The sequence below is a fragment of the Leptonychotes weddellii genome, chromosome X (genome assembly GCF_054177405.1).
Source record: "Leptonychotes weddellii isolate Sample4059 chromosome X, ASM5417740v2, whole genome shotgun sequence".
Lineage (NCBI taxonomy): Eukaryota > Metazoa > Chordata > Mammalia > Carnivora > Phocidae > Leptonychotes > Leptonychotes weddellii.
The window spans coordinates 105,164,403-105,191,099 of NC_138385.1; the positions used below are offsets into that span (position 1 = coordinate 105,164,403).

General features: G+C 50.2%; 1 protein-coding gene across 1 annotated transcript; it reads left to right on the plus strand.

The window, feature by feature from the left end:
* Nucleotides 1-406: 406 nt before the first annotated feature.
* On the plus strand, nt 407-26,639 carry MXRA5 (matrix remodeling associated 5). Its single transcript, XM_081809226.1, has 7 exons — nt 407-1,036; nt 3,079-3,294; nt 8,436-8,565; nt 8,791-9,181; nt 11,714-16,672; nt 19,351-20,251; nt 23,596-26,639. Exons 1-7 carry the CDS (start codon nt 990-992, stop codon nt 25,502-25,504), a joined length of 8,553 nt encoding a protein of 2,850 aa, XP_081665352.1. The 5' UTR covers nt 407-989; the 3' UTR covers nt 25,505-26,639.
* Nucleotides 26,640-26,697: the final 58 nt, after the last annotated feature.

Below are 26,697 nucleotides of genomic sequence, written 5' to 3' on the forward strand. Positions count from 1 at the left end.
CCTTTTGTCCCGGGGGGCGGAGTGGGGGGGGGGGTCCTCCGCTGATGATTGTACTCACCTGAGCCCTTCCTACCTTCCTCCTGTCTGATTCCCTCTGGAAGGCAGACGGCCTTCTCTTCCCTCCCCTTCTGAGTTATAGACGCACCGCTCTCTGCAGCTTTTGTCCCTTGCCCTCTCCCCAGCTCGTTCCCACGTCCCCCCAGCCAACACCCCGAGGCTCCCCAGAGGTCCCCGCCCTGGCGCTGCCCCCGCAGGCTCCTCGGGGCGGGAGGAGCGCAGTTCCACGTTTTTGGCAGGACTCTGGCAGCTGCAGAGAGGCGGGCGTCCAGGAGCAACAGCAGACGCGGGAGGGCGTGGCCGCGGGTCTCACGTTGCAGCGCGGCCTGCAGCTGGGAGCTGCCGGCGGAGCTCAGCCGGCTCCCGCCTGCACACGGGTGCAGAGAAGCTGCCAGAGAAAACTGCGTCCCGCCCGGAGGAGTGCAAACCCTGCTCCTTCTCCCTTCCCCGGAAAGAAAGCAAGCGTCCTTCCAGCCCTGCTAGGGAGAGCGGTCCGGGGCGCGGACCGTGTGCCGCGGCTCGCCGCGCGCTCCCTGCCTCTCCCGCTGCCCCTGGTCCCCGGACTGCGTCCGGGACCAGGAACACTCCGCCCCAAAGCCGCGCGCGCTGGGCCGCGGCCGCTCTTCCAGCCGGAGTGGGCGAGGCGTGCCCTCCCGGGCCGAGGCGCGATGAAAAGGCGCGAGGAGGGCTGAGCGCAGAGCGCGCGCGGCCAGGGTCCCTTGGCTCGGGCCCGCGCCCCGTCTCCCCGGGGTGGGGCAGGGCAGGGTGGGGGTGGGCCGAGGCGTGGACTCGGGGAAGCCTCTCGGCGACGCGAATAAAAGGGATCCGGCTCTCCGCGCCGAGCTGGGAAGCCTCGCTGCCTCGCCCCCGGCCCGGGAAGGGCATGGCCCCGGCGGACCCCCGGCGGTGACTCGCGCGCCCCGGCCCCGCGGATGCTCAGGGCGCCCCGCTCCCGTGTGTCGCAGCTTCCGAAGGACAGGTGAGGACCAAGGGCAGCCTGGGCGCCCGGGGGGCGCGGACCCTGCTGCAGGGGTGGAGTTGGGGTTCGGCCAAGGGAAAGGCTGGGCGAAGGCGAAGAGACGCATGGCAGTGTCCCTGGCACTGGGGCAGAGGGGCCAGTGCGGAGGCAGGAGAGAAGCCGAATCTGGCGGGAGGATCCTTTTCTCCTTTACCCCTTCCCTCCCTGACCTGGCAATCTCGCTCCGACCCATCCCTGGTTTCCAGGGAGGTGCCCAGGGGACCTCCAAGTGAAAGCGAGTCCGCCCTGCGTTGGAGGGGACAGCACAGCTGCGGGGCCTCCCCAGAGTTCCTCGGCGCCCTGCGCTGAAGTTTCTCCTGTTCCTCCTCCTAAAGGGGGAGAGCCTCCGGCCGCTGGGGGCTGAGCCGCACGGAAGCTGGAGAAGTCGTCAGCCGGGAGAGACGGCTCCTGGTGTGCGGGTCCCAGCAGGGGCTACCCGCCGGGCCACCCGAGCTGCGTTCCGGGAAAGCCCAACTTTTCCTTGGAGCGGCGCTGGAAGCCGGCCAGGGCGCAGGGCTGCCGCGCCAGCTAGCCCGCCCCGGCCCAGCCTCTCCGGGTTCCCCGCGGGCCCCGGCGGCCCTGCTGGCTCAGGGCGCCTCCCCCCGCGGCGCCAGGCCTGGGCTTCCCGGGGGGCGTGCGCTCTCGGTCTCTCGGGAGGACCTGGCGAGAGCGCAGGGTGCGGAGGAGACGTCGCCACTCGGGGGCCGGGGCCGCCCATGGGCACAGCGCGCGTTGCGGGCGGCGGAGCCCAGCGCCGAGGGGAAGCGCGCAGGCAGCCGGGGAGGCTGCACTCCGTGGGGCTGTAGGAACCTTCTCGCCACCGAGCGCAGAGGTGAAGCCTGAATTTCCTTCCCGCGGGGCTGTCTGCACCGTCAGCGCTTGACGCGCAGCTCAAAGAGAGGACGCACACGGGCTTAAAAGAATATCTATTTGGAAGTGATTTAAAGGACGGAAAAGCTCCGGATTTGGGATGCCCCTAGCTTGTGCGAGCGCATGAGCTTGATATCAGCAGTTAGCGTTTGCCCAGAGCAGGCGCGTTTCTGTGTTGTGCACTTTACTTTCCACGTGCATTACTATTTTTAAGGAAACTTCATTCAAGAGATGACGAACATATAAAATGATTAAGGGATGGCCAATGCATGAAAAAATAAATAACCGCGGGTATTCTAAACCAGACAGCTGAGGCAGCCTATCATTTGAAATATCCGAGCATTTCCATTTTTGTGTGTATGACTTCACTGATCTTTTTCCTTTGCCTGAATATATGTCATCAGGTACCTGCTTTCCTCGTCATTTAATGTCACATTTTATAAATTGTGTCCCCGATGAACAACGATGGTGCATCGTGGTAACCCTGTGCCTCTTCCAAGAAAAAAAATAAAATTAAGGATAGTACACAAACCCACATATAATGGAATACATTTTTCCTTAGTGAATGTGAACCCTTTAAACACTTTCAGAAGATATATTGAAAACTTTAAGTAACGTCACTAAAAAAGGGAAACACTCTTAATAACGACACTCTTGATAAGTTTTTTTTTTTTTTTTTACTTCAAATACGTACAATATGTAATGGCTCGGAATTGACATTGGAGGCAGACACATAGTTATTTTAATTACTTTATTATTATAGAAACACAAATGTATCTCTCCTCTCTACATATATACAAATATATATACACGAATATGTATATTTGGACACATATGTATATATATTTTAGTGTGTCGGTGTGTGTATTCCCTACCCTCGCTCATCACACACTATTTCCAAATCGTAGTGTCAAAATCAGCAATTACCTTGCATCCTACGTAATGATTAAAGTTAACGGGGAAAGATTAGGAAAGTAAGTTTCGTGTTTCTTGGCTCAGATACCTTGTGTCACTGAAGGATACCATATGATGTCTTGGGAAGCTCCAAATCACAATGAACACTTGAAACAGCATCTGCTGAGCATAAGATCGACCTGGCCATAAACGGATATCATTTTGTGGTTCCCCCACAGGTGTCCAGGGATAACGCACCCCGACAAGATGCCAAGGCAGGGGCACTGGCCAGCACTCTCCGTGGTGCTGATCCTGCTCTGGGGACATCCTCGACCCACGCTCGCCTGTCCTCACCCTTGCACCTGCTACGTTCCTAGCGAGGTCCACTGCACATTTCGCTCCTTGGCTTCTGTGCCCGCTGGGATTTCTAAACATGTGGAAAGAATCAATTTGGGGTTTGTACCACATTCTTACTGAACAGTTTCAGCCTCTTTGCTTGTTTTTTTCATACATGTATGCTCATTGACGTAACTGCAAATGCTTATTCCTTTCTGTGTCACTCTATCTAGCTTTGTGTACCTCGATATGGGCAGAATCGAGGGTGATGGATGTTAACTATACTACATGCAATCCTTTGGGGGCGGTTATCTGAATTTATCCATGAACTGCAATCACTATCACAAGGCTTAATAACCAGCATCCTGAACAACTGCAGTGTGTCCAGAGATTTCCCGTGATAACGATTATTTTCCAGATAATGGGTCCGAACGGATGTATCAGACACAGACCTAAATATAAAAATAGACTTACTTAAATAGACCTCAGAAGCTATTAAACATAATTTTAAAATAAATTGGACATTTCTGACATTCTGTAAGTTATCCGGGTGATGCGATAGTGACTTTGGGGAAATAAAAGAATTGTTGCAGATTTTGCCTCTTTAAAATAGGGATATATTTTAAGAGATGTTTTTATGCAGCATTTCAGATAGAGCTCCTTTATTTTAAAATTTTGTTTCATATGCAGAAATGCTTCCTGTACATAAATATTAGTTGCTATGAATTACAGGTATTCATGTGTAAGTTTATAAACAATTACTTGGACTTTCTCAACAAAATACATAAGCTATTTTCAAGCACCCACAAAACAACAAAAATAATTTAGGATTTGATGACTGGCCACTGATGGGACGTTTTAGTAAAATGAAATGGCCAAACCTGAGTCAATGAACAGATAATTGTACATATGCTTGGACATCTTATAGCACAGAGTCTAAAAAAAAAAGAACTTCTTGCATTTATAAAGGCCAGCAGCAGTAGAAGAAGAGAATGGGAATTAACAGAGATCGTTGCCCTCGTGAACCACTCTCAGCATATTGTCCCATATTGCTGTGATTCACCACCTTGTCGCTCAAGCCTGACCCCTTGGCAGAGCACAGAGTTGAAGGTACTTCGTGGATTCCCCGAGAAAGTGGGAGAATGGGGGTGGTGGAGGAAATGGTTTTGCGCTGTGTGTCCCGCCCAGAAGACATGAATGTGCCCCCTGTTGTGTGTTGAGGGTCTGGAGCATCAGCGTTTTCCCTACTGGCCTTCCGGTTGAAAACCGGGGCAGGGAAGATGCCCCATGTTGACCACAAGGTTAACAGTGTGATGGCTTGATCCTAGCAACACCACTAGACCATGGCTTGTCGAGTTGTATATACCTCATAATTTCTGTGACATTTTCCCTCTACTCGTCTTTACATGGAAATATTTCGTACAGGTGAAACTTAATTTCTCAGTTAGAACATAGATTCTGCGGGTTGCATTTTAACGAACTCTAAATGGTAAAGACTCTGAATTACGGTCTCCCCAAATGCTTGTCCGCTGGAATAGAACATAGACATCAAGATGCTTTCTTTTCCTTTTGACGGCAATAGTATTTTGAGATGCTGTGGTGTGATAGTAAAGGAAAAAGAAAACCAGTTAAGGAATAGCTTCCCTGCACCGACGTACGTTACTTCCATCTGGCTTAATTGGTAACATGAATCCATATGCCATGTTTTCATTTCAATCAATAAGATCACTCTTCTCTCTCAGCACTTTCTCTGATTCATGAGACTGTCATCGTGCATTTTGTTGCTGGGGGGTGGGGAAGAAGAGCAACGTCTAATACAGATAGGACTCAGGGTCTGATTTGTCTTCTAGCCATCTGGAAGGAGGAGAAAACTCTCAAGGAATGAGAGATTATTGGCAAAGCACTAATGAAATCTTTCATTCCCCCAGAGATGTTTTCAGGGTCCTCAGTTACCATGGAAAAAGAGATCTGCTGTTTCCTCTTTGGACAGCCCGAGCTTTTTCAACAATTACTTTCCAAGAATTTTTGAGTAAACAAACAACAACCAAAAAAATCATCCACTTAGTGTCATATTTCTAGACCTTTAAGGACTTTTATTTTCCCCTTGATGAAAAGACTCGTTTTGATGACCTCTTTCTGAATTTTCCAAATGCCCACACTGCCCTTTTTTAATTTTAGAATTTGTTTTGTGATTCTAACCGGTATTGGTGAAGCAGTCTCACCTATATTTCTGAGATACGAGAAAACATTTCGCTTGACGTGGTTCCGTGGTCAGTTACCCTCAATCAGCAAGTGAGGGAGGCATTGTGCACAGGAGGGCGAGTGGCTGATAATGTTGCAGACTCTCCATGCAGACTCATTCCAGTCTCTTCCCTGAGCACCACGCTGATTTCCCCGTCTCCCTGCTGGATTTTAGATGGGCGCACAGAGGCTTCGTCCACATGCGTTGGGTCCTCAGAGGGAAGAAAATACCCGCTTAGAGGTTGAGCCTTTGACTGTCACCTCCTCTGTCCCAAGACCTGCCTCCTCCTTCTGGTCTTTCTATTTTTCTTACCTTCAGGGTCTTCTCGGGTGATTTTACTTACTCCCTCTCCATGTGGTAGAGCATTGTTTTCACACATACCTTAGTCTGTGTCACTCCTTTTCTTTCTTTTTTTTTTTTTTTTAAGATTTTATTTATTTATTTGACAGAGTCACAGCAAGAGAGGGAACACAAGCAGGGGGAGTGGCAGAGGGAGAAGCAGGCTCCCTGCAGAGCAGGGAGCCCGATGTGGGGCTCGATCCCAGGACCCTGGGATCATGACCCGAGCCGAAGGCAGACGCTTAACGACTGAGCCACCCAGGCGCCCCGTGTCACTCCTTTTCTTAAAACCTTCCAGTCATTTCCCATTGAAGTTGGAGCAAATGAAGCACACTCCTTCCTGTGGACCCCCAGCTCCTAGATTGCCTGCCAACCCCACTTACCGCACCTGATACGATTCTCCCCCTAACTTACTGTCTCCAGGCAAACCTCAGGCATCCAGAAATGGAAAGGAGTTTAGATTCTGCCATCCATTCCCTGTTAGGTTCACCATCCCAGACAGATTTCACTGTAGAATCCTAATTAGTAAGTGAATGAGGCAGTGCATAGTTCGTAGACTATCCCATCTTGGGTTAGACTCTGGTTCTTCAACCTCAGTCTACTTGGGGCACTATTTCCATTTTTGTGTAGGATAGTTCTTTGTTGTAGGGGCTGTCCTGTTTTGCATGGTGTTGAGTGGCATTCTTGACCTCTTCCCACTAGATGCCAGTAGCACCTTCTCCTTCTCCCAGTTGTGAACTCCAAAAATGACTCGAGATATTGCAAATGTCCCCTGGGGGCAAGACCACTCAGTTCAGACCACTACCATAGATAGATAGATAGATAGATAGATAGATAGATAGATAGATAGATGATAGATGGATGAATAGATAGATGATGATGGATGGATGGGTTGATGAATAGGTAGATGATGGATGGATGGATAGATAGATGGTAGATGGATGGATGAATGGATGAATAGGTAGATATATGATGGATGGATGGATGGATGAATGGATGGGTAGATAGATGGATGGACCAGTGGATAGATAGATAGATATGATGGATGAATGGATGAATCAATGAATGGAAGGATAGATAGATGATAGATGGATGGATTGATGGATAGGTAGATAGATGATGGATGGATGAATGGATGGATGGATGCATAGATGGACAGATAGATCTATAGATGGATAGGTAGACAGAAAGACAGACCAACAGACAGAATCTCTTCTGCTTGGGAAGTTTTCAAATCTTCAAATTCTTGATATTAGGGGCTGAGTCATTCTTTGTGGGTGGCCCTCCTGTGCATTGTAGGGTGTTTAGCAGCACCCTTGGTCTCTACTTACCAGATGCCACCAACACACCCCCACCCAGTTGTGATGCCCAAGCATGTCTCCAGATACTGCCCATACAATCCAGAAAGGGGAACCTCTGTATTTAACTGTCTATTGACTCCATGAGTTAAATGACAAACAGGAACCATGATTACATTTTTACTCTGTTGTCCCTGTGCATTATTTTGAATCCCTATTGCTTTTTCCTAATGAGACAGGATACATTTCCTTCCATCAGACCTTTCCTTTGCATAAGTTGGTTTTATAAAACAAGGCAATGTTTAAAGTAATTCTATGAAGACTTCCAAGTAATGAAGGTGAGTGGTTTGCTCTCAGAGATTGTATTTCCTGGAATTTATAGCTGAAAGGTAATGCTTCCTAGACCTGGCTCTTAGAGGAGTGATTACCCACATCTTGACTTTGAATTCCGGGTCTGGATTCAGGCACATATGTATAAGAAAATTAGACCTGGCGTCATCTGGTGTTTTAGGCTATGAGCACTTCACCTGCCTCGTGTCCAGATCTGTTTCCTTTTATCTAGGGGATAGAGAGAAGTCATACAGAATGTCAGGCTAGATGTGTTCTATTTCAGCAGAAGCAGTGGCATAAAGTAAATGCCCTCCACTACAGGATTCTTCATTCATTTCAGAATCCCTTCCCCAGGGATTGACTCTCGGGAGTCCCTTGTGCCCCCAATAATGTAGCAATGAGGAATTTTCAGATTGGTCAAGGAAACATCTTTACCAATGTGGATGCAAACACAAAACCCAAAACACACCAGAACGTTTACAAATAATTTAGAGAATCCATCAGAAATGGCCGCTTGTGCTTGTGACATATGGTGTTGGTGTGTTGGGTAGTTAGTTCTTTCATTTGGCCCTTTAGAGCCTGGAGCACCTCCTTCTCTTGTTTTGTGATGCAAGCTATGTCCCAAGCTGCCTATTTCTTTGCATTCATGCTAAGTCTCTGCATTCAATGACCCGTGTGTCATTCATCATTACTGACACTTTCAGTGCAAGTTTCCAAGAAGAGCCATTTGGAACAACTTCCTTTAGAACTTAAATCCTACTTGTTTCCCTAAAATCGCCTCTAACTCCATTAACATGTTCCTAGTCAAAATTCCCAGCGAATATTCCTGAACTGAATGAAGGCGAATAAAAATACGTCACTTTCCTTTTGACCCTGGTAATGGACACGGACACAGAGCAACAAATGTGTTTTGGGAATGGCACCAATAGACCTCAGAGTCAACATTTTGCTAACTTGCTCCTGGGCAGGCTGCAGAATCTTTCCCATATGGGATTTAAGCATTCACTGTTTCTTATTCCAATTACTATTATCATTTTTTTTTTTTTTTTAGATTTAATAGTATTCAGGCTTTGTCAGAAACCTCATTTGCGGGACTGACCAAGTTGGAGCTCCTTATGATTCATGGCAATGACATCCCCAGCATCCCCGACGGGGCTTTAAGAGACCTCAGCTCCCTCCAGGTAAACTCATGCTTTTACAAGCATCAGTAATTACAGCCTGTAGGACCATTAATGAATAGTGGGAACAATCTAATGCTCCCAAACGATTAATAAAATTGCCATTTTTTTTTAGGTTAAAAACCAGCTTCATGTCATTACTTCCCTGCCCTCTGTTCTGGTTTCTGTCCCTGCTTGTGGCTTTGTAAATTATAAACAGGATTTTCTGCTACGCCCCTGTCTCTGTAGGTTTTCAAGTTCAGCTATAACAAGCTGCGCGTGATCACAGCCCAGACCCTGCAGGGGCTCTGGAGCTTAATGAGACTGCACATTGACCACAACAAGATCGAATTTATCCACCCACAAGCTTTCAATGGCTTAACATCCCTGAGGCTTCTCCACTTAGAGGGAAACATGCTGCACCAGCTCCATCCCGGCACGTTCTCCACGTTGACGTTTCTGGATTATTTCAGACTCTCCACCATAAGACACCTCTACCTCGCTGACAACATGATCAGGACTCTGCCCATGGGGATGCTGCAGAACATGCCACTTCTGGAGAATCTTTACCTGCATGGCAATCCGTGGTCATGTGACTGCGAGATGAAGTGGTTTCTGGAGTGGGATGCCAAATCGAAAGGTAAGAGAGGAGGGCAGAGCGAACGTGGCTCCCCGCGGCACATTCCTGACCCTTCTGGAAAGGTTCCATTCTCTGGTGTTCTGACGTTGCTTTATCTTGTGAAGAGCACATCACGAAATCGGTATGGCGGGAAACATTCATGGAAGTCGTACAACCTCGATGTTAAGACCCCCCTGTTCCATAATGGATGTATCCTTCTGTGAAATATAAAGCGATGATCATTTAATCAGTTATATATAGTTGACTACGATTGTCTTCAGTTGGATATCTGGAGTGTTACGTGCAGCTTTGGGTTACAGCTAAATGGGGGGTTTTCCGTGCATCCCTGTCCCATGAGGAGGTGCTCAAGGAAGTTTGGAAAAGAGAGGGCCAGCAGTGGCTATGACGTTATTCTCTTAAGAATGGGGGAGAGGGATGTTCTGCATTGATCAAGAGAACAGAAAACCAGGAGTGTTGTGTAGATATTGCCAGACAGTAAATTTTGATTCAAAATAAGGAAGTGTTTATTTCTTTGTCTTTCTTTTACTCCCTTCCTCAAGCCGCACTTTGAAACCCATCCTCAATCCCATTGGGTTTACCATATCCCAGGTCTGTTGGCTCACGTCTATCCCCATGACCTGCAGCTTGGGTCCAGCTCCTTTCTTCTCTCTCTAGGAGGAGAGTCGGGCCTTCTGGGCAGGTCTTTGCAGCCTTGATCACCTCTCCTTCAATCAACTCTACCCAGAGCAGTTGTCGAACAAATTGTCAGCGGAAGCGTGTGGTCCTGCCACACTGCTGTCTAAATGTCCACTGGTTTCCCATTGCTCTTGGAATGGAACGTTATACTCCTTACTAGGAGTTCCTACACAACCGTGCCCACCCTCCTGCAACATGCAGGTCCCCCACTTAGTCACTCACTATAGCCACACTGCTGTCTGTTTGCTTCCTTATACCTTCCAAACTTATTTCCCAATCAGTGTCATTGGACCCGCGAAGACCATGCATCTGCTGGATGTTCCAGGGTCTGATTTAATTTCAGCGCTCAGAGCTTTGTTAAAACATCACCTCCCTTGGGGCGCCTGGGTGGCTCAGTAGGTTAAGCATCTGACTTCAGCTCAGGTCATGATCTTGGGGTCCTGGGATGGAGCCCCACGACAGGCTCCGCACTCGGTGGGGAGTCTGCTTGCCCCTCTGTCCCTTCCCTGGCTCGTGCTTTCTCTCTCTCTCTCAGATAAATAAATAAAATCCTTAAAAATTTGTTTTTAAATCACCTCCCTTAAGAGGTCTTGCTATCCTCAATTTCTACTTAGCATCTTGGCCTGTGCCTATCTAGGACCATTCTGCACATACACCTTATGTCCCACTTTCATGTGCTTCCAAGTTATAGATGATGGTCCTTTGACTGATTTGTTCCCAGTGAGAATGGAAAGAAGAGGGCAGATATTCAGAGGACTGTACTGTTCTCCTTTCCCCAATGCGAGATAGTGTGACTCCATTTACTGCTATAAAAAGGCATCTAGGTCTGGAGCAGGGAGAAAACATAATTCGGCCTTGCAAATGTCAGTTGGAGGAGACTTTGTAACTTTGCAACAGACACATCAAGTAGAAAATTGGGTGTGGAGTTCATAAGACGTGTGTTGACGGGAGAAGCACATATGGGAGCCATCATTGGATAATGGATGATGATGGAAACCTACATGTGGGTGAGGCCATGGATGACGGGGCAGAGTGAGATGGAAGGGGGCCCAGACCAAGTCAAGGAACACTCCATCAGTAATGAGTCAGGGGCCCAAGAAGAACAAAAGAGTGAAAGAGGCAGACCAGATTAGGAGAACATTCTGGAAGACTTGATGTCCTGGAAGCCAAGAGTAGAATGTGAATCCAAAATGTAGACACTGAAATGAAAAATTACAGCAACAGAAAAAAAATTATAAAAGGTACATACGATGTGATTCATGGCAAAAGTGGGTCCTTTAACCTGAAACTATTTTCACGGGTTGCATTTGTTTATGTAGATCCTCCTGGACCCTTAGAGAAGGTAAGTTGTATAATGTGTGTGAATAGAGTTGCTTTAAAAAAAAAAACTTAAAAATACTTTTGAAAGAAGTATTCATTATTCATTGTCAAGTAGTTCTAAAATGGTAGTTCCTTACCACACTCTGTGCTAAATTTTTTTTTTAAAGATTTTATTTATTTATTTGAGAGAGAGAGAATGAGAGACAGAGAGCATGAGAGGGAGGAGGGTCAGAGGGAGAAGCAGACTCCCTGCTGAGCAGGGAGCCCGATGCGGGACTCGATCCCGGGACTCCAGGATCATGACCTGAGCCGAAGGCAGTCGCTCAACCGACTGAGCCACCCAGGCGCCCCCACTCTGTGCTAAATTGATTGAAGGTCATTCATGCAGTCACAGACATGAGTAAGGTATTAAGTCATGAGGGACATGCACTGAGGTGATAAAGAGGCACACAAAGACTTTACCGTCTGGCCGTGTGCGAGGCATGCCGTTCTTGGGTTCATTAACTTATGGCATGTTTGTTTGATTATTTGTTTTAGGGACTCTGAAGTGTAAGAAGGACAAAGCCTATGAAGGTGGTCAGTTATGCACCTTGTGCTCCAGTCCCCCCAAACTGCACCAACAGGAGATTCACAAGCTGAAGGACATTACTTGTCTGAAGCCTTCCATAGTGTCCCCTCTGCGACAGAACAGGAGCAGGAACAGCGAGGAGGAGCAGGAACTAGAAGAGGACGGTGACAGCCAGCTCTCTCTGGAGGGGTTCCAATTCCCCCCATGGAACATCTCTTTGAATATGACTGATGAGCACGGGAACACAGTGAACTTGGTCTGTGACATCAAGAAGCCAATGGATGTGTACAAAATTCACCTGAACCAGACGGACCCTCAAGAGATTGATATAAACGCGACTGTTGCCTTGGACTTTGAGTGTCCAATGACTCGGGAAAACTATGAGAAGCTGTGGAAACTGATCGCCTATTACAGTGAGGTCCCTGTGAGGCTGAACCAAGAACTCACGCTCCGCGAAGACCCCAAGGTCGCCTACCACTACAGGCAAGACGTGGATGACGATGCCCTCTACTACACGGGCGTCAGAGCCCACATTCTTGCAGAACCGGAATGGGTCATGCAGCCGACCATAGATCTCCAACTCAACCGACGTCAGAGTACGGCCAAAAAGGTGCTGCTCTCCTATTATTCCCACTATGCATTAACCATGCCCACCAAAGACGTGAGGCAGTCTCGCAGCAGAAGCTGGGTGATGATCGAGCCCAGCGGAGCAGTGCAAAGAGCTCAGACTGTGTTGGAAGGGAGCCCATGCCAACTGAGCTGCAACGTGAAGGCTTCTGAGAGTCCGTCCATCTTCTGGGTGCTCCCGGATGGCTCTGTCCTCAAAGCACCCATGGAGGACGAAAATGGCAAGTTCTCCATCCTCACCAGCGGCTGGCTGAGGATCAGATCGACAGAGCAGTCGGACTCGGGTTTGTACCAGTGCATTGCTCAGGTGAGGGATGAAATGGACCGGATGGTATACAGGGTCCTTGTGCAACCGCCTGCCACTCAGCCACCCGATAGTCATACGGTGACAATTCAGAAGAACCCAGGGGAGCCAGTGATGTTGCCTTGCAGTGCTCTGGCTATCCCCGAAGCCCAGCTCAGCTGGATTCTTCCAAACAAACAGATAATTAATAATTCGGCTAACACCTCACATGCATACGTGTTGGCAAATGGAACTCTTTCCATCCCAAAGGTCCAAGTCAGTGACGGCGGTTACTACAGATGCGTGGCTGTCAACCAGCAAGGGGCGGATCACTTTACTGTGGGGGTCACAGTGAATAAGAAAGGATCCGGCAGGTCATCCGAAAAGGGCAGACACCCAGGTGGGACGAGTCTTTCCAGAGTGCCGGGAGATGATGTGGAGGACGAAGGGGGTTCAGGCATAGGAGACAAAGAGAACACTTCAAGGAGAGGTCTACACGCAAAGGACCAAGAGGTACTCATCAAAACAAAAGACGATGCCATCACCGGAGGTAAGAAACCCAAGAAAGGGCGAAGAAAACTCAAACACTGGAAGAATTCTGAAAAAGAACCCGAGACGAACATCGCAGAAGGTCGCAGAGTGTTTGAGTCCAGGCGAAGGATAAATATGGCCAACAAACAGATTAATCCAGAGCGCTGGGCAGATATTTTAGCCAGAGTACGTGGGAAAAATCTCCCGAAGGGAACTGAAATACCCCAAGTCATTAAAACCACCACGCCTCCATCTGTGGGTCCAGAAGTGACACCCCTTCGGCCTGCAGTTCCTCCCCCCTCGGTATCACCAGCAGAGACCACAACCAGTGCCGAAGAAACCTCAGCAGATGCGTCTCTATTTGGTGAGGAGGATCAGGTTTCCAGTACTGTGTCCTCAACCAGGTTGGGACTGGAAAGTGGGCACGATGAAGTAAGTCTTGCTGAGCCCAAAGTGACAAGCACACATCTGGAAGAATTCATTGACCATGACTTTTCTAAGACTGAGGATACCACTCCCAATGAAGCTGACCCAAAGTGGGCAATAGCCAGCACCCTGATATCCATAGCTCATGAATGTTCTCCTACTCTGCAGACCTTGGACCTGGTCTACGAGGAGCCCGCCAGTGAAAACACGGCCACAGAGCGCTGGCCTGCAGTAGATGCTGGATCCATGCCAGAGCCTACGTCAAATGAGTACGAGTCTCCGTTGGGCGCCATCTCCTTGGCTGAGTCCGAGACTGTACCATACATTCCCCCAGATTTGGAGACTAACCCACAACCAGATGAAGAGAACATGGAAGAGCTGACCTCCACTCCCTTTACACCAACCACCATCATGTGGGTTGATGACTCCAGGACATCTGAACCATTAGAAGGGCTCACATTAGGGGAGCCAGATGCCCCATCAGAAGGACATCCACAGGGAGAAACAGATGACACTCGGCTTGCGAAAGGTGCTTTAAGCACCCAAGGCAACCCGCTGATTGAAGAGGGTACAGAGGAGAATTCCAAGGCACTACGGGAAGCAGGTATGCCAGAGAGAGACCCCACAAACTCCCCAAGTCCTGAGAGTATGGGAAAGGGTGTCGAATCTACCACTCTGCTGAACCCTGCCCTGAGAGTGAATGGCATCACTCCCTTTCAACATCCCAGGGAAACCACGCTTGATGCTCTCTTCGACAAACACACCACCACGGTTGCAGCAGTGACGCCAACCGGAAAGGCCACTTTGCCGTGGGGGCTGACCACTCACCCTTCCCGAAAGAGACCCAACGGGAGGAGGAGATTCCGCCCCCACAGATTCCGACACCGCCATAAACAAACCGTGCCCACGACTTTTGCCCCAGTGGAGGCTTTTTCTACTCGACCTACTCAAGTACCTGAAGCGAAGGCTCCAGACCATGTGGGGAGCACACCGGGGCCAGCATCTTGGGTTGACAGCACTGTTGGTACCCCCAAGCAGTCGGAGACGAAGAAGCAGACAGAACCCGTATCCAAGGGGACCCCACGAAGGAAACACAGGAAGAGGCCAAATAAACATCGGCATTTCACTTCCACGGTGAGCCCTCCAGACTCTGCATCCACGCCCAGCCCTTCGCCGGAAAACAAACCTAAAAATGTCATTGCCCCCAGTTCAGAAACTGTACTCTTATTGACAACCATTTCCCTGACACCTGGGGACCCGCATGGGAAAGCTACAGTGGAAGATTCTGTGACAGCTGCCACAAAAAGGCACTTACCACCCAGTAAATTCCAAGAGGCAATTCCAGTCACCTATAAGCCTGCATGGGACGGAGAAGAAATGAAGAATTACGGTGTCACAAACATCAGTGACTATAAAACCGACAGCTCAGTCCCTGACGACTCCTTCACTAATACTGCATCACCTCCTGGCTCTGAGGTCTCCACTGTGGGAGGATTTCAGGAGGAATCGGCTCCCTCTGGCTTTCCAGGAACCTCACGCTGGAATCCCCCAAGGGGAGCCCAGCCTGGGAGGCTGCAGACAGATGCACCTGTTACCAGCTCTGTGGAAAGCCTTACAGACTCACCCTTTCTTAAACAGTTGGAGGATCTGGGTGTTCCTTCGGAATTTCCACCATCAGTTGCAGCCTCTACACTGTTTCAACTGGAAGAAGTGGTTGCTTCAACCACTGTCCTGTCTTCAAGTGAGGCAGAAACCACCCTCCATGCTCAAGATCATCACGAAACCACTCCAGCTGAAATTAGACCTCGGCATCACACCCCGACTCCTACTCCGATGGGGAAGCCAGCATCCCCATTCCCAGCCACCACTCTTGTGTCCTTGGTACAGACCTTCACGAAGCCCACACCTCTTACTTCAAAGACACCTCCAACATCAACAGATTCCAAGGAAAATGTTTTCTTGAATTACGTGGGGGTCCCAGAAGCCAAAGCACCCCCAGTGAATAATGAGGGAACTCAGCATGTATTGACGCCAAATGAATTATCCACCCCTTCTTCCAACCAGGATAAATTTAACTCAGCTCGAAAGCAGCAGTTGGAAAAAGAAGCCTTTGATGGAAAGACCGAAAACAGTCTCCCATGGGGCCCCGATGGAAAGCACCAGGGCGGGAGAGTCCAAGTCTTCCCCCAGCCAGCCAGAGTTCCTGCCAAACCGATCCCACCGAGGGGGACGGTGAGGCCAACACATACGGCCACAGAAGGCTCCTTTAGATACTTTGTAACTTTCCAGCCGCCTCGTCACTTCACCAACAAACCAGGAATAACGGCGTATCCTTCAAGGGTTTTGCCAGAGAATAAGCACTTGATGACTCCAAGATTATCAAGTACGACAGCTCCCGTTGTTCCAGCGCTAAAGCCCAAACCTGGCATTTCCACTAAGTTTACTGACCAAGGGATGGACCGATTCAACGGCAACTCCAAAGTGTTTGGGAATAACAACATCCCGGATCTCAGAGACCCTGTTGGCAAGCTTCCAAGTTCAAGAGTCCCCCATTATCCCAATGGAAGGTTCCCTTTCTTTTTCAACAGGACTCTCTCTTTCCCACAGTTGGGAGTTACTCTGAAACCCCAGGTGCCTACCTCTTCTGCCCCTGTGATAAGAGACAAAAAAGTCAACCCAGGTCCCTACAATAGGATACATTCTCAGAGCGTCATCCACGCAGACTTTGGGCCCCCGGCACCTCCATTATTGCATCCTCCCCGGGCTACTGGGCCACCCTCCACAAACGTACAGAACGTCCCTGTGGTCTACTCTACCCGGAGCTCCATCCCCTTTGTGGCATCTTCTGGCCAGCCTTCCAGAAGCTTCCATCACAGCACCTCAAAGCTTTTCTCTGCTGGAGGACCCCCTGCATCCAAATTCTGGACGGTTGGGGAAAAGCCCCAAATTATCACCAGATCCCCTCAGACCGTGTCTGTCACTGCAGAGACAGATGCTGTGCTCCCATGTGAGGCCACGGGGAAACCCACGCCTTTCATTACCTGGACAAAGGTTTCTACAGGTAAGGCGTTTACGTGTTTGCATTTTAACCGGGGTTGGTGTAGAAGGAGGTCACTTGAGTCTGTGACCCCGAGCAAAACTACAGAGTCTGGGTAAAGGACAGATGGATGGGATGGAAGGGGACATCTGAGAACCTAGATACAAGGATATTCCTTTAGGGGGACAGGAAGTAAGGACCCAGAGCTCTTTCTTGAGCTCTAAGGTATGTGAGATTTTAATGGGACTATGGAGACATGTCATAGGTTCTTTGGGTAGGGAATGACCTAGGCTCGGGAATATTTCATAAAGGAACCACTTGCCTTTTCCCAGAGAAACCTAGCACAAAACCCTTCCACCACCCATGTGGGGTGCCATGAAGGTAAGGAAGAGTGAGCAGATTGCCCTTGCCCTTCCACTGGCTGCCAGATGTCAATGCAGCTTGTTCTGGGCTCATCAGACATTGCTTTGACTTGAACCTAGAGATATGGTCGCGTTCATTTGCTTGGGTTGCCATAACAAAGCACCGCGGACTAGCTGCCTCATAGACAGACCTTTATTCTCTCCCGGTCCTGGAGCCTGGAAGTCTGAAATCGAGGCGTGGCTGAGGCTGGGAGTCTGAGATCCAGGCGAGCAAGGCTGGTTCCTCCCAAGGCCTCTCTCCTTGGCGTGTAGACCTTGTCTGCTCCCTGTGTCCTCACGTGGCCGTCCCTCTGTGCGCGTCTTTGTCCTCATCCCTTATTCCTGTATGGACACAAGTTCTCTTGGATTACAGTGCACCTCAATGACCTCATTTTGACTTCATTATCTCTTGAATGACCCCATCTCCAACCAGTGATATTCTGATATCTTAGGGGATGGGGCTTCAACGTACGAATTTTTGGCGGGACACAATTCAGCTCATAACAATGGCCTATACTTGGAATTCTGGGATGCCCAAAGAGCTCTCAGCTTCGTAAAAATGACCCTTTCCTTTGAATGGGGAAACAATTGTCAGGTGACGCAGAAAAGTACCATCTGAGAGGCCACAGCCTCCGTGAAAGACCTACCTTGTCCCCTTTCCCTTTGTCCCCCCGCCCCCCAACACGGACATATCCTTCAGGCCTGGATTCTGATCAGAGGGATCGTTTCTTTTCTCCTCTCCGCTTTGATGATATAGGAATGATTTATGCTCATAGCACTTGAGGGAGTTCAAGTGCATTCTTTGCTTAGGTTTATGTCACCAGAGCTGGACGTGTTCCAAAGTTCAGCAGAGGCTCTGGGCACGGGGATTACGGACTTCTTTGATCAGCTCGTCATTGATGTCATATGTTTATGTAATGATTTAATAAGGAATGTTGCTCGAAGGAGCGAATGGGGAACACCATGGGTTTTCATGCTCAAAGGATGGTGCCTCTGTTTCTCTATTGGGACATCCCATTTGTATCAGTCTGTAGGGTTGTCCATATCTTGTGTGATATCAGAGCATCTCTGGGCCATGTCCCCTCACTAGACGTGCACATGCCACGAATCAGCTTCTCCTGCCGGCCGCAGCAGAGGGAGCTTGTCAGAGCTCAAGGAATGGCCGGTGATGGAGGCAGGACCCGGGAACCCAGCTGTGTGGGAGATGAAGAGAATGCTATAGGTCAGGGCTTTCCAGTTTTTAAATCTGGGATTTGTTATTCTTCAGAAAGGGTAAGCCAGCACATCAGGAAATGCCTGCCACGGAAGACCGTTTATTATTCACTCTCCACGAGGAGGGGACCCCACAGGGCAGGACCAGGGTCTGTCGGCAGGCGGGGGGAGAGGGGGAAACGTGCACAAGAGCCTTTATTGCGGTTTCTGCAAGAAGAAACAGGTGAGGCAGGGTAAGCAGGCTTGGCGCTGGCTGGCTTGACTGATTTCAGTGGGCTCTGGGGCACAGGGGCTCCCCTATTTGTCTGGTACGTGCCCTGGGAAGATGAAGGCAGGTGCATGGTGGCCTGGGCGTGTGAGAGCCCCATAGACAAAGGGGTAGGAATGCGGGCTCTGCACTGCTTGTTTTGCTTTTAAATGGTGCATTGCTTCTTAACCATAGGAATTGCCTAGCTCCGGGATGGGCTGTCCTCCCACCAGAGTCAGCAGGACCCAGATGCCAAAGCATTAGGAACACTTGGTTCATACCGATCCTCCCTGTGGCAGAGCCCCAGGAAGATGAGATATACAATATAGGAAGTACAGGGTGGGGAGAGAGAGAAGCAAACGCCCCCGATTCGAACACTGCACGACCTGGCGTTCACCTCAGCCACAGTGGGCAGCAAATGACCCGCTCACTCTGGCTCGTGTTGGACTCCAAAGCCTGGCCGGGTAGAGGTGGACGGTGGCTGCAAGCCTGGGGACCTCAAGAGCTCACAAGCTGTGCCAGTGAGGTGGGCTGGCGTCTCTAGGAGCTGAAGTGACGAGGAGGTCCCCTGGGGAGGGCCTGGGCCTCCTGGCAGCTTCCAGAACACTCTACGAAGCCCATGCTGGCTGCCCTTTGCTTGCAGGGGGCGTTGGTGTAAGAGTCAAAAATGGTGCGACAGAATGTTCTGTCTTCTCCGTGTTGGAGGTGGGGGCTGGCCTTCGCTGTTGCTGTTCGGGACACAGAGGGGAGAATTCCGCTACTCCCCGAACAGCCCTCCTTCTTGGTTTTTCCTGAAACGGTGTGTCTACGCAGAACCTGACTGCACGTGTTTTGACTTGCAGGTGCTCTCATGACCCCTAACACCAGAGTGCAACGGTTCGAGGTCCTGAAGAACGGGACGTTTGTCATCCGAAAGGTCCAGGTGCAGGACCGAGGCCAATATGTGTGCACTGCCAAAAACCTGCACGGGGTGGACAGGATGGCGGTCCTGCTGTCCGTTACGGTGCAGCAGCCCCAGATCCTCGCCTCCCACTACCAGGATGTCACCGTCTACCTGGGAGACACGATCGCCATGGAGTGTCTGGCCAAGGGAACCCCAGCCCCCCAAATCTCCTGGATTTTCCCAGACAGGAGGGTGTGGCAGACCGTGTCCCCCGTGGAGGGCAGGGTCACGCTGCACGAAAACCGGACGCTGTCCATCAAAGAGGCCTCCTTCTCAGACAGAGGAGTCTACCAGTGCGTGGCCAGCAACTCGGCGGGCACGGACAGCCTGGCCATCCGCCTGCACGTGGCAGCCCTGCCGCCGGTCATCCACCAGGAGAAGCTGGAGAACATCTCGCTGCCGCCGGGTCTCAGCATCCACATCCACTGCACCGCCAAGGCCGCGCCCCTGCCCAGCGTGCGCTGGGTGCTGTGGGACGGGACCCAGATCCGCCCTTCGCAGTTCATCAACGGGAACTTGTTCGTCTTCCCCAATGGCACGCTCTACATCCGTAACCTGGCGCCCAAGGACAGCGGCCGCTATGAGTGCGTGGCCGCCAACCTGGTGGGCTCTGCGCGCAGGACCGTGCAGCTGACCGTGCAGCGCGCGGCGGCCAACGCGCGCATCACCGGCACCTCCCCGCAGAGGACCGACGTGCGCTATGGCGCAACCCTCCGCCTGGACTGCAGCGCCTCGGGGGACCCCTGGCCGCGCATCCTCTGGCGGCTGCCGTCCAAGCGCATGATGGACTCGCTCTTCAGGTACGTGCCCGCTCCTGGCTCGCCGCCGGTCACCGCTCTAATGCTCCTGCTTCCCCTTTGGGAGCTGGGGACCGCGTCCTAAAACATGCCTGGGGCCATCCTGGGAGCCCTCTCCATGGGGCCGGTCAGAGGAGGGAATGACTCTGTGTCCGGGGCGCAGATGCACAGAGCGGACTCCCCGTGTGTGCCGCGAGGGGGGAGGCGGACACATTTCCTTTTAGCCCAGTGAGATCTTGTCTTTATAAACTGGGACAAACACTTGGACTTTCTGCTCTTTTCCCGGCCGTCTCCCTCTCCAAGCAAAGAAATGAACCGATAACTTTTGTTTTAACGATTATATTTATTTGTATGTTAAGTGATAATATTAGGTGCCACATTTAGCTTGCCTTCTTTGTGTAGTGTATGATTTCAACAGAACACTGTAGACGCAGTTGCAGATCTTGTCATAAAACAGGCTTAGATTAAGAATGAAAGGGTGTGAACACAAAAAAGTTAAAGGGGTAGGTGACTAGGGCACTGGGTTGGCACAACTGGAATTCTAACAGTTTATTTTGGCTTCGAAGAAGATCACCTTCTCTCATCCAGTGCCCTCTGTTCCCACATGTATGCACCCTGAGCACTGGTTCTCAACCCCCTGAGTGATTTTGGCCCCAGGGAACATTGCGCAATGTTTGGAGACATTTTTGATTGGCATAATTCAGGGAATGGCGGTGCCGCTGGCATGTGGTGTGTGGAGACCAGGGATGCTGCTTAAAGCCCTACAGTGCCCAGGATGCCCCATCCCAGAGAGTCATCCAAGCTCAACCGTCAGGAGTGCCCAGGCTGAGACACTCTGACCTAGCATGAAACACAATTGATCTATCATCTATCTGTCTGTCTGTCCATCTATCCATCCATCCATCCATCCATCCATCCATCCATCCATCCATCTATCCAACCATCTATCCATCCATCTATCCGTCCATCCAACCATCCATCCATCTATCCGTCCATCCAACCATCTATCCATCCATCTTATCTATCTATCTATCTATCTATCTATCTATCTATCTATCTCTCTCAGTGGTTTTCAGCTAGACAGATGGCACCACCAGGAACACTCATCAATGACTGGGAACATTTTTGGTTGTCACACTAGAGTGGAAGCTGCCACCGGCATCTGGTAGGTGGAGACCAGGGATGCTACTCAGCACCCTACAGTGCCCAGGAAGCCCCACCCCAGAGAGTCATCCAGCCCCAGATATCAGCAGTGCCCAGGCTGAGAAACCATGGGCTAGATCCAAAAGTGCCAATGTCTCTTCAATACATGTCTCAAGATACAGAGCACAGAGACAATGGTTGGCAAAATGGAACGTGGCGGAGAAACCCTGGCTTATGGTGTGTCTCCAGCATCCACAGCCCGGCAGCTCAGGCAGGAATGCATGTGGACATCCGTCCCACCCAGGATGCAGGGAGGGAAGCCAGCGCTCAGGGGCTCCGAGCAGCTGTGCCTGGCCTCCCCCCTCTCTTTCCAGTGCAGGAAGAAGGCAAACGCGCTTTCTCGCAGCCTGTTAACTTTAGACAGTTGGGTGGTGCCTAGTGAACCTTGCACACTCCATCCCGAATACCACGTACGCAGTTTTCCCTGGACTATATCCCAGCTCAGCAGATGTGCGGAAGAACTGTTCTCAGCTTTTTTTTGGCACGGCTCAGGCAGTGTTGAATGAACGGCAGCAAAAGAATGTGATCCCACTACGAATGTGAACCGATTTACTAGTATCTCCCCATAAATCATAAATCGCCGTCTCTGTGGCTTCATTATTACTAAATTTGGACTAATTACATTCTTTGGAAAGTATGATTAAACAACCCATGTGCGTTTTATAAAAGAGCGGGCTCTATGCCTTCCCTTCACATTGGGACTATTTAAAAATACAGATATTGGAACTTTTCTTGAAGCCCGATGCCCAGCGGTGGGTAGGCATGTCTGTGTTTCTGGGTTGCTCCATGGATTGTGATTATGACCGAGGCTAGGAATCACCACTTTGAAGTTTCAAAATGCTGGCAGACATGAGCTACTGCACAAAGTTTTGGATTCTAAACTCTAAGACACATTGAAATATCTTTGTCTGCTCCTCTCCTGCTGATTTATGTTGACTTGATTTGCACTCGCGGCCAACAAAACAGTTTATTTGGTCATTGTTAGTAGTTGTTTGTATTTTATTCACAATAATCAGGTTGATTCAACCATAGGCAGACTTCTTCTTCTTCTTTCTTTCTTTCTTTTTTTTTTGGTAGCTCTACAACACAGTTCCACACATGCTGTTCGAATAATGCAAAGTTCAGGAATTATTTATGCATTTAAATTCAACCCCCTCCTTCTCCAATACCACCATTATAAATTATGTGTAATCGAGATTTTTCAGTCTGGACACTTCTAAAGGAAGAACCTCCCAAGTCTTTCCACCTCTTATTCAAAACATGAGTTCTTTTTTTTTAATTTAATTTAATTTTATTATGTTATGTTAGTCTGACACACAAGGACACCTCAATATTTAAAAAAAAGGTCACATACATAGTGAAGACCTTCCTATTGTTCTCCCCATTATCGGCTCCTTTAAACTGAAAAGCTTTTGAACTACTAACCCAGAGGTGTGTGGGCTTAGGTCCAATGTCATCATTTCACATGGGGGAATGGAACGCTGGCTTGGGGTGCTGGCTGGTGAATGTCATCCAGCTTTAGGTACAAGTCCTAGGGAAGAAACGTCACATCAATATTGCCATGTTCTAAAAAACCCAGTGTTAGCATTAAAACTCTGGGAATAACCCCAATTACACAGTGCATAGAGTAGCCACTTGGCAGTCTCTTGCCTCATAATGGGAGATAATATAATACAAGATTATCAAGGATAAACAGCTGAAGCATTTTATTCAGGAAGAACTCCACTTCTTTATGGAGTTCACTCAGATTCATTCTCTCCATGGTTGTCGCATTTTGCCTGATTTTATCATTACTGTAAGCTGAGCCCTGACCGCCCTGCAAATACGAGATGCACGTACACCCACACTAACAGGCTGGAAGTCTTTGACTGCCTTTCACATCCTTGAGTCAAGGGCCAGGCCAGCCAAAGGTCAGACTCTTACCGAGTCGACTTCTTATTTGTGGTAAATCAATGATTTCCGCCTGTGAATGCAGTCCAACGCAGTCCCCTCCAGGCTGCAGAACCAATGTGACATTTTGCAGTAGCAGCCACGTGGCCAGATAGTTTCCAGAACCACATGTTTTCATTTTGTTCCGGTGACCTAAAGCCAGGATAGAGCATATGGGAGACTGACGTCCTCCTCTTTCTTTTTTTTCCGGTCAGCTTTGACACCAGAATCAAGGTGTTCGCCAATGGGACCCTGGTGGTGAAATCCGTCACGGACAAAGATGCAGGGGATTACCTGTGCGTTGCCCGGAATAAGGTTGGAGACGACTTTGTCGTGCTCAAGGTGAACGTGGTCATGAAACCGGCCAAGATTGAGCACAAGGAGGAAAATGACCACAAGGTCTTCTACGGGGGTGACCTGAAGGTGGACTGTGTGGCCACTGGGCTTCCCAACCCTGAGATCTCCTGGAGCCTCCCGGATGGCAGCCTGGTCAACTCCTTCATGCAGTCTGATGACGGCGGTGGCCGTACCAAGCGCTACGTGGTTTTCAACAATGGGACCCTCTACTTCAATGAGGTGGGCATGCGGGAGGAAGGGGATTACACCTGCTTTGCCGAAAACCAGGTTGGTAAGGATGAGATGAGGGTGCGGGTCAAGGTGGTGACTGAGCCCGCTGCCATCCGGAACAAGACGTACTCCGTGGTCCAGGTCCCCTACGGCGACGTGGTCACCGTGGCCTGTGAAGCCAAAGGCGAGCCCACGCCCAAGGTGACGTGGCTTTCTCCAACCAACAGGCTGATCCCCGCCTCCTCTGATAAGTACCAGATATATCAGGACGGCACTCTCCTCATTCAGAAAGCCCAGCGCTCAGACAGCGGTAATTATACCTGTGTGGTCAGGAACAGCGCGGGGGAGGACAGGAAAACCGTCTGGATTCACGTCAACGTCCAGTCGCCCACCATCAACGGGAACCCCAACGCCATCACCACCGTGCGGGAGATCGCTGCCGGCGGGAGCCGCAAACTCATTGACTGCCAGGCAGAAGGCATCCCCACCCCGAGAGTCTTGTGGGCCTTTCCCGAGGGCGTGGTTCTGCCGGCCCCCTACTATGGGAATCGGATCACCATCCATCGCAACGGCACGCTGGACATCAGGAGTCTTAGGAAGAGCGACTCCGTGCAATTGGCATGCATTGGCCGCAACGAGGGAGGGGAGGCCAGGCTGATTGTCCAGCTCACTGTGTTGGAGCCCGTGGAGAAGCCCATCTTCCATGACCCTGTCAGCGAGAAGATCACGGCCATGGCCGGCCACACCATCAGTCTCAACTGCTCGGCCGCAGGGACCCCGACGCCCACCCTGCTGTGGGTCCTTCCCAATGGGACAGAGCTCCAGAGCGGCCAGCAGCTGCAGAGGTTCTACCATAAGAGTGATGGCATGTTGCACATCAGCAGCCTCTCCTCCGTGGACGCTGGGGCTTACCGCTGCGTGGCCCGGAACTCTGCCGGCTACACGGAGAGGCTGGTCTCTCTGAAGGTGGGGCTGAAACCCGAGACCAGTAACCAGTATCACCATCTGGTGAGTATCATCAATGGGGAGACCCTGCAGCTGCACTGCATCCCTCCAAGGGGCCGGCCGGCTCGCTTCTCTTGGACACTCCCCAACACCTTGCTCTTAGAGGGCCCCCAAACACGGGGGCGCTTTTCCCTCTGGGAAAACGGCACCCTCACGGTACGTGACGCCTCCGTGTTCGACAGGGGGACCTACGTGTGCAAGGTGGACACTGAGTACGGCCCTTCCGTCATGAACTTCCCAGTTATCGTGATAGCGTACCCTCCCCGGATCACCAGTGAGCCAACGCCCGTCATCTACACGCGGCCCGGGAACACCGTCAAGATGAACTGCATGGCCATGGGGATTCCCAAAGCTGAGATCACCTGGGACCTGCCAGACAAATCGCACCTTACCGCCGGGGCGCAGGCCCGTCTCTATGGGAACAGATTCCTTCATCCCCAAGGCTCCTTGACCATCCAGCAGGCCACACACAGAGACGCAGGCTTCTACAAGTGCACCGCAAAGAACATCCTAGGCACTGACTCAAAGACTACTTATATCCACGTCTACTGAGACGCCACCCCCAGGGCATGGACTCCACGACCATTGCTTGGAAAGTCAGAACAAAGCGTCATTGGTAAGGAAAGCTGCTGCGGCCGGATGGTCAGAACTCTTAACTGGTCCGTCATGGTGCACGGTGGCCCCCAGCTGGGTTTCAGGTTCATGTTGACTTTGACCTATGCCTTGTCGGCGAAAGGAAGCAATGCAGACGCAGGAAGGACGGTTCAGCCTCTCCGGGGACTTTGGTTGACGTTTATGGCAGGCCACCTGCGCCTCTGGGGCGTTTCACCGGAGGTGGGCGAACATTGCAGACGCCACGTCAATGCTTTACTGGGCGTCTGCGGCACACCTAAGGAGCACTCACTGAAAATAAACCGTAGAGATGACCAGTGCCTTGTTGCCCCATTGAAGACGCATCCCCTAGTTAACCTGCTGCAGTCTTAGTATGATAGAATGTTCTAGAATGACTACCCGTCTTTCACTTACTTCCTGTCACTTTAGAACTCCAGCTTGCCCTATAAGGGCTTAGAACCACAGTGACTGATGTTTCTGTAACGTACATGTTTCATACAATACAGCTACCATTTTATATGGAACTCACTTTTTTATATAATGGAACTCACTTTCTCCCTGGAACTCACTTTTTATATAATGTCTTACATAAAGACATTTTATATTTTCTTTCCAATCAGACGATGAGTCTAGAAAGAAAGAAATACTTTCTGTCTCATTAAAAATAATAAATTATTGGTCTTTACAAGACTTGGATACATGAGAGCAGGCATGGAAATACAACTGTAAAAACAAATCCCCTATACTTCCTTGAGCAAATTCAGTAACCGCTATTATATTACATTCCCCAGCAACCCTATGGTATGGGAGGCTGGGGTATTGAATTTCCTTGTTTGTGGATTTATCCTGAGAGCTGAAGTCGGGGGAGAGGGCAGGAGAGAGCTAAGCCGTGACCCTGCACAATGAATCCAGAGCCTCCTGGAAGAGCCAGGAAGTGTCTCCCCCACCCACCCCCCGCCCCCCGTCAATGTGTGCTCATGGAAAATAGGACACATGTTATCCCCATGACTGCTTTACTGTATTTTTAAGGTCAATATAATGTACATTTGATAATAAAATAATATTTTCCAAATAACCGGGCAACGATAAAACTATTTTCCAGGGCAAGGGCATTTCAAGTGATTTTGCAGGTA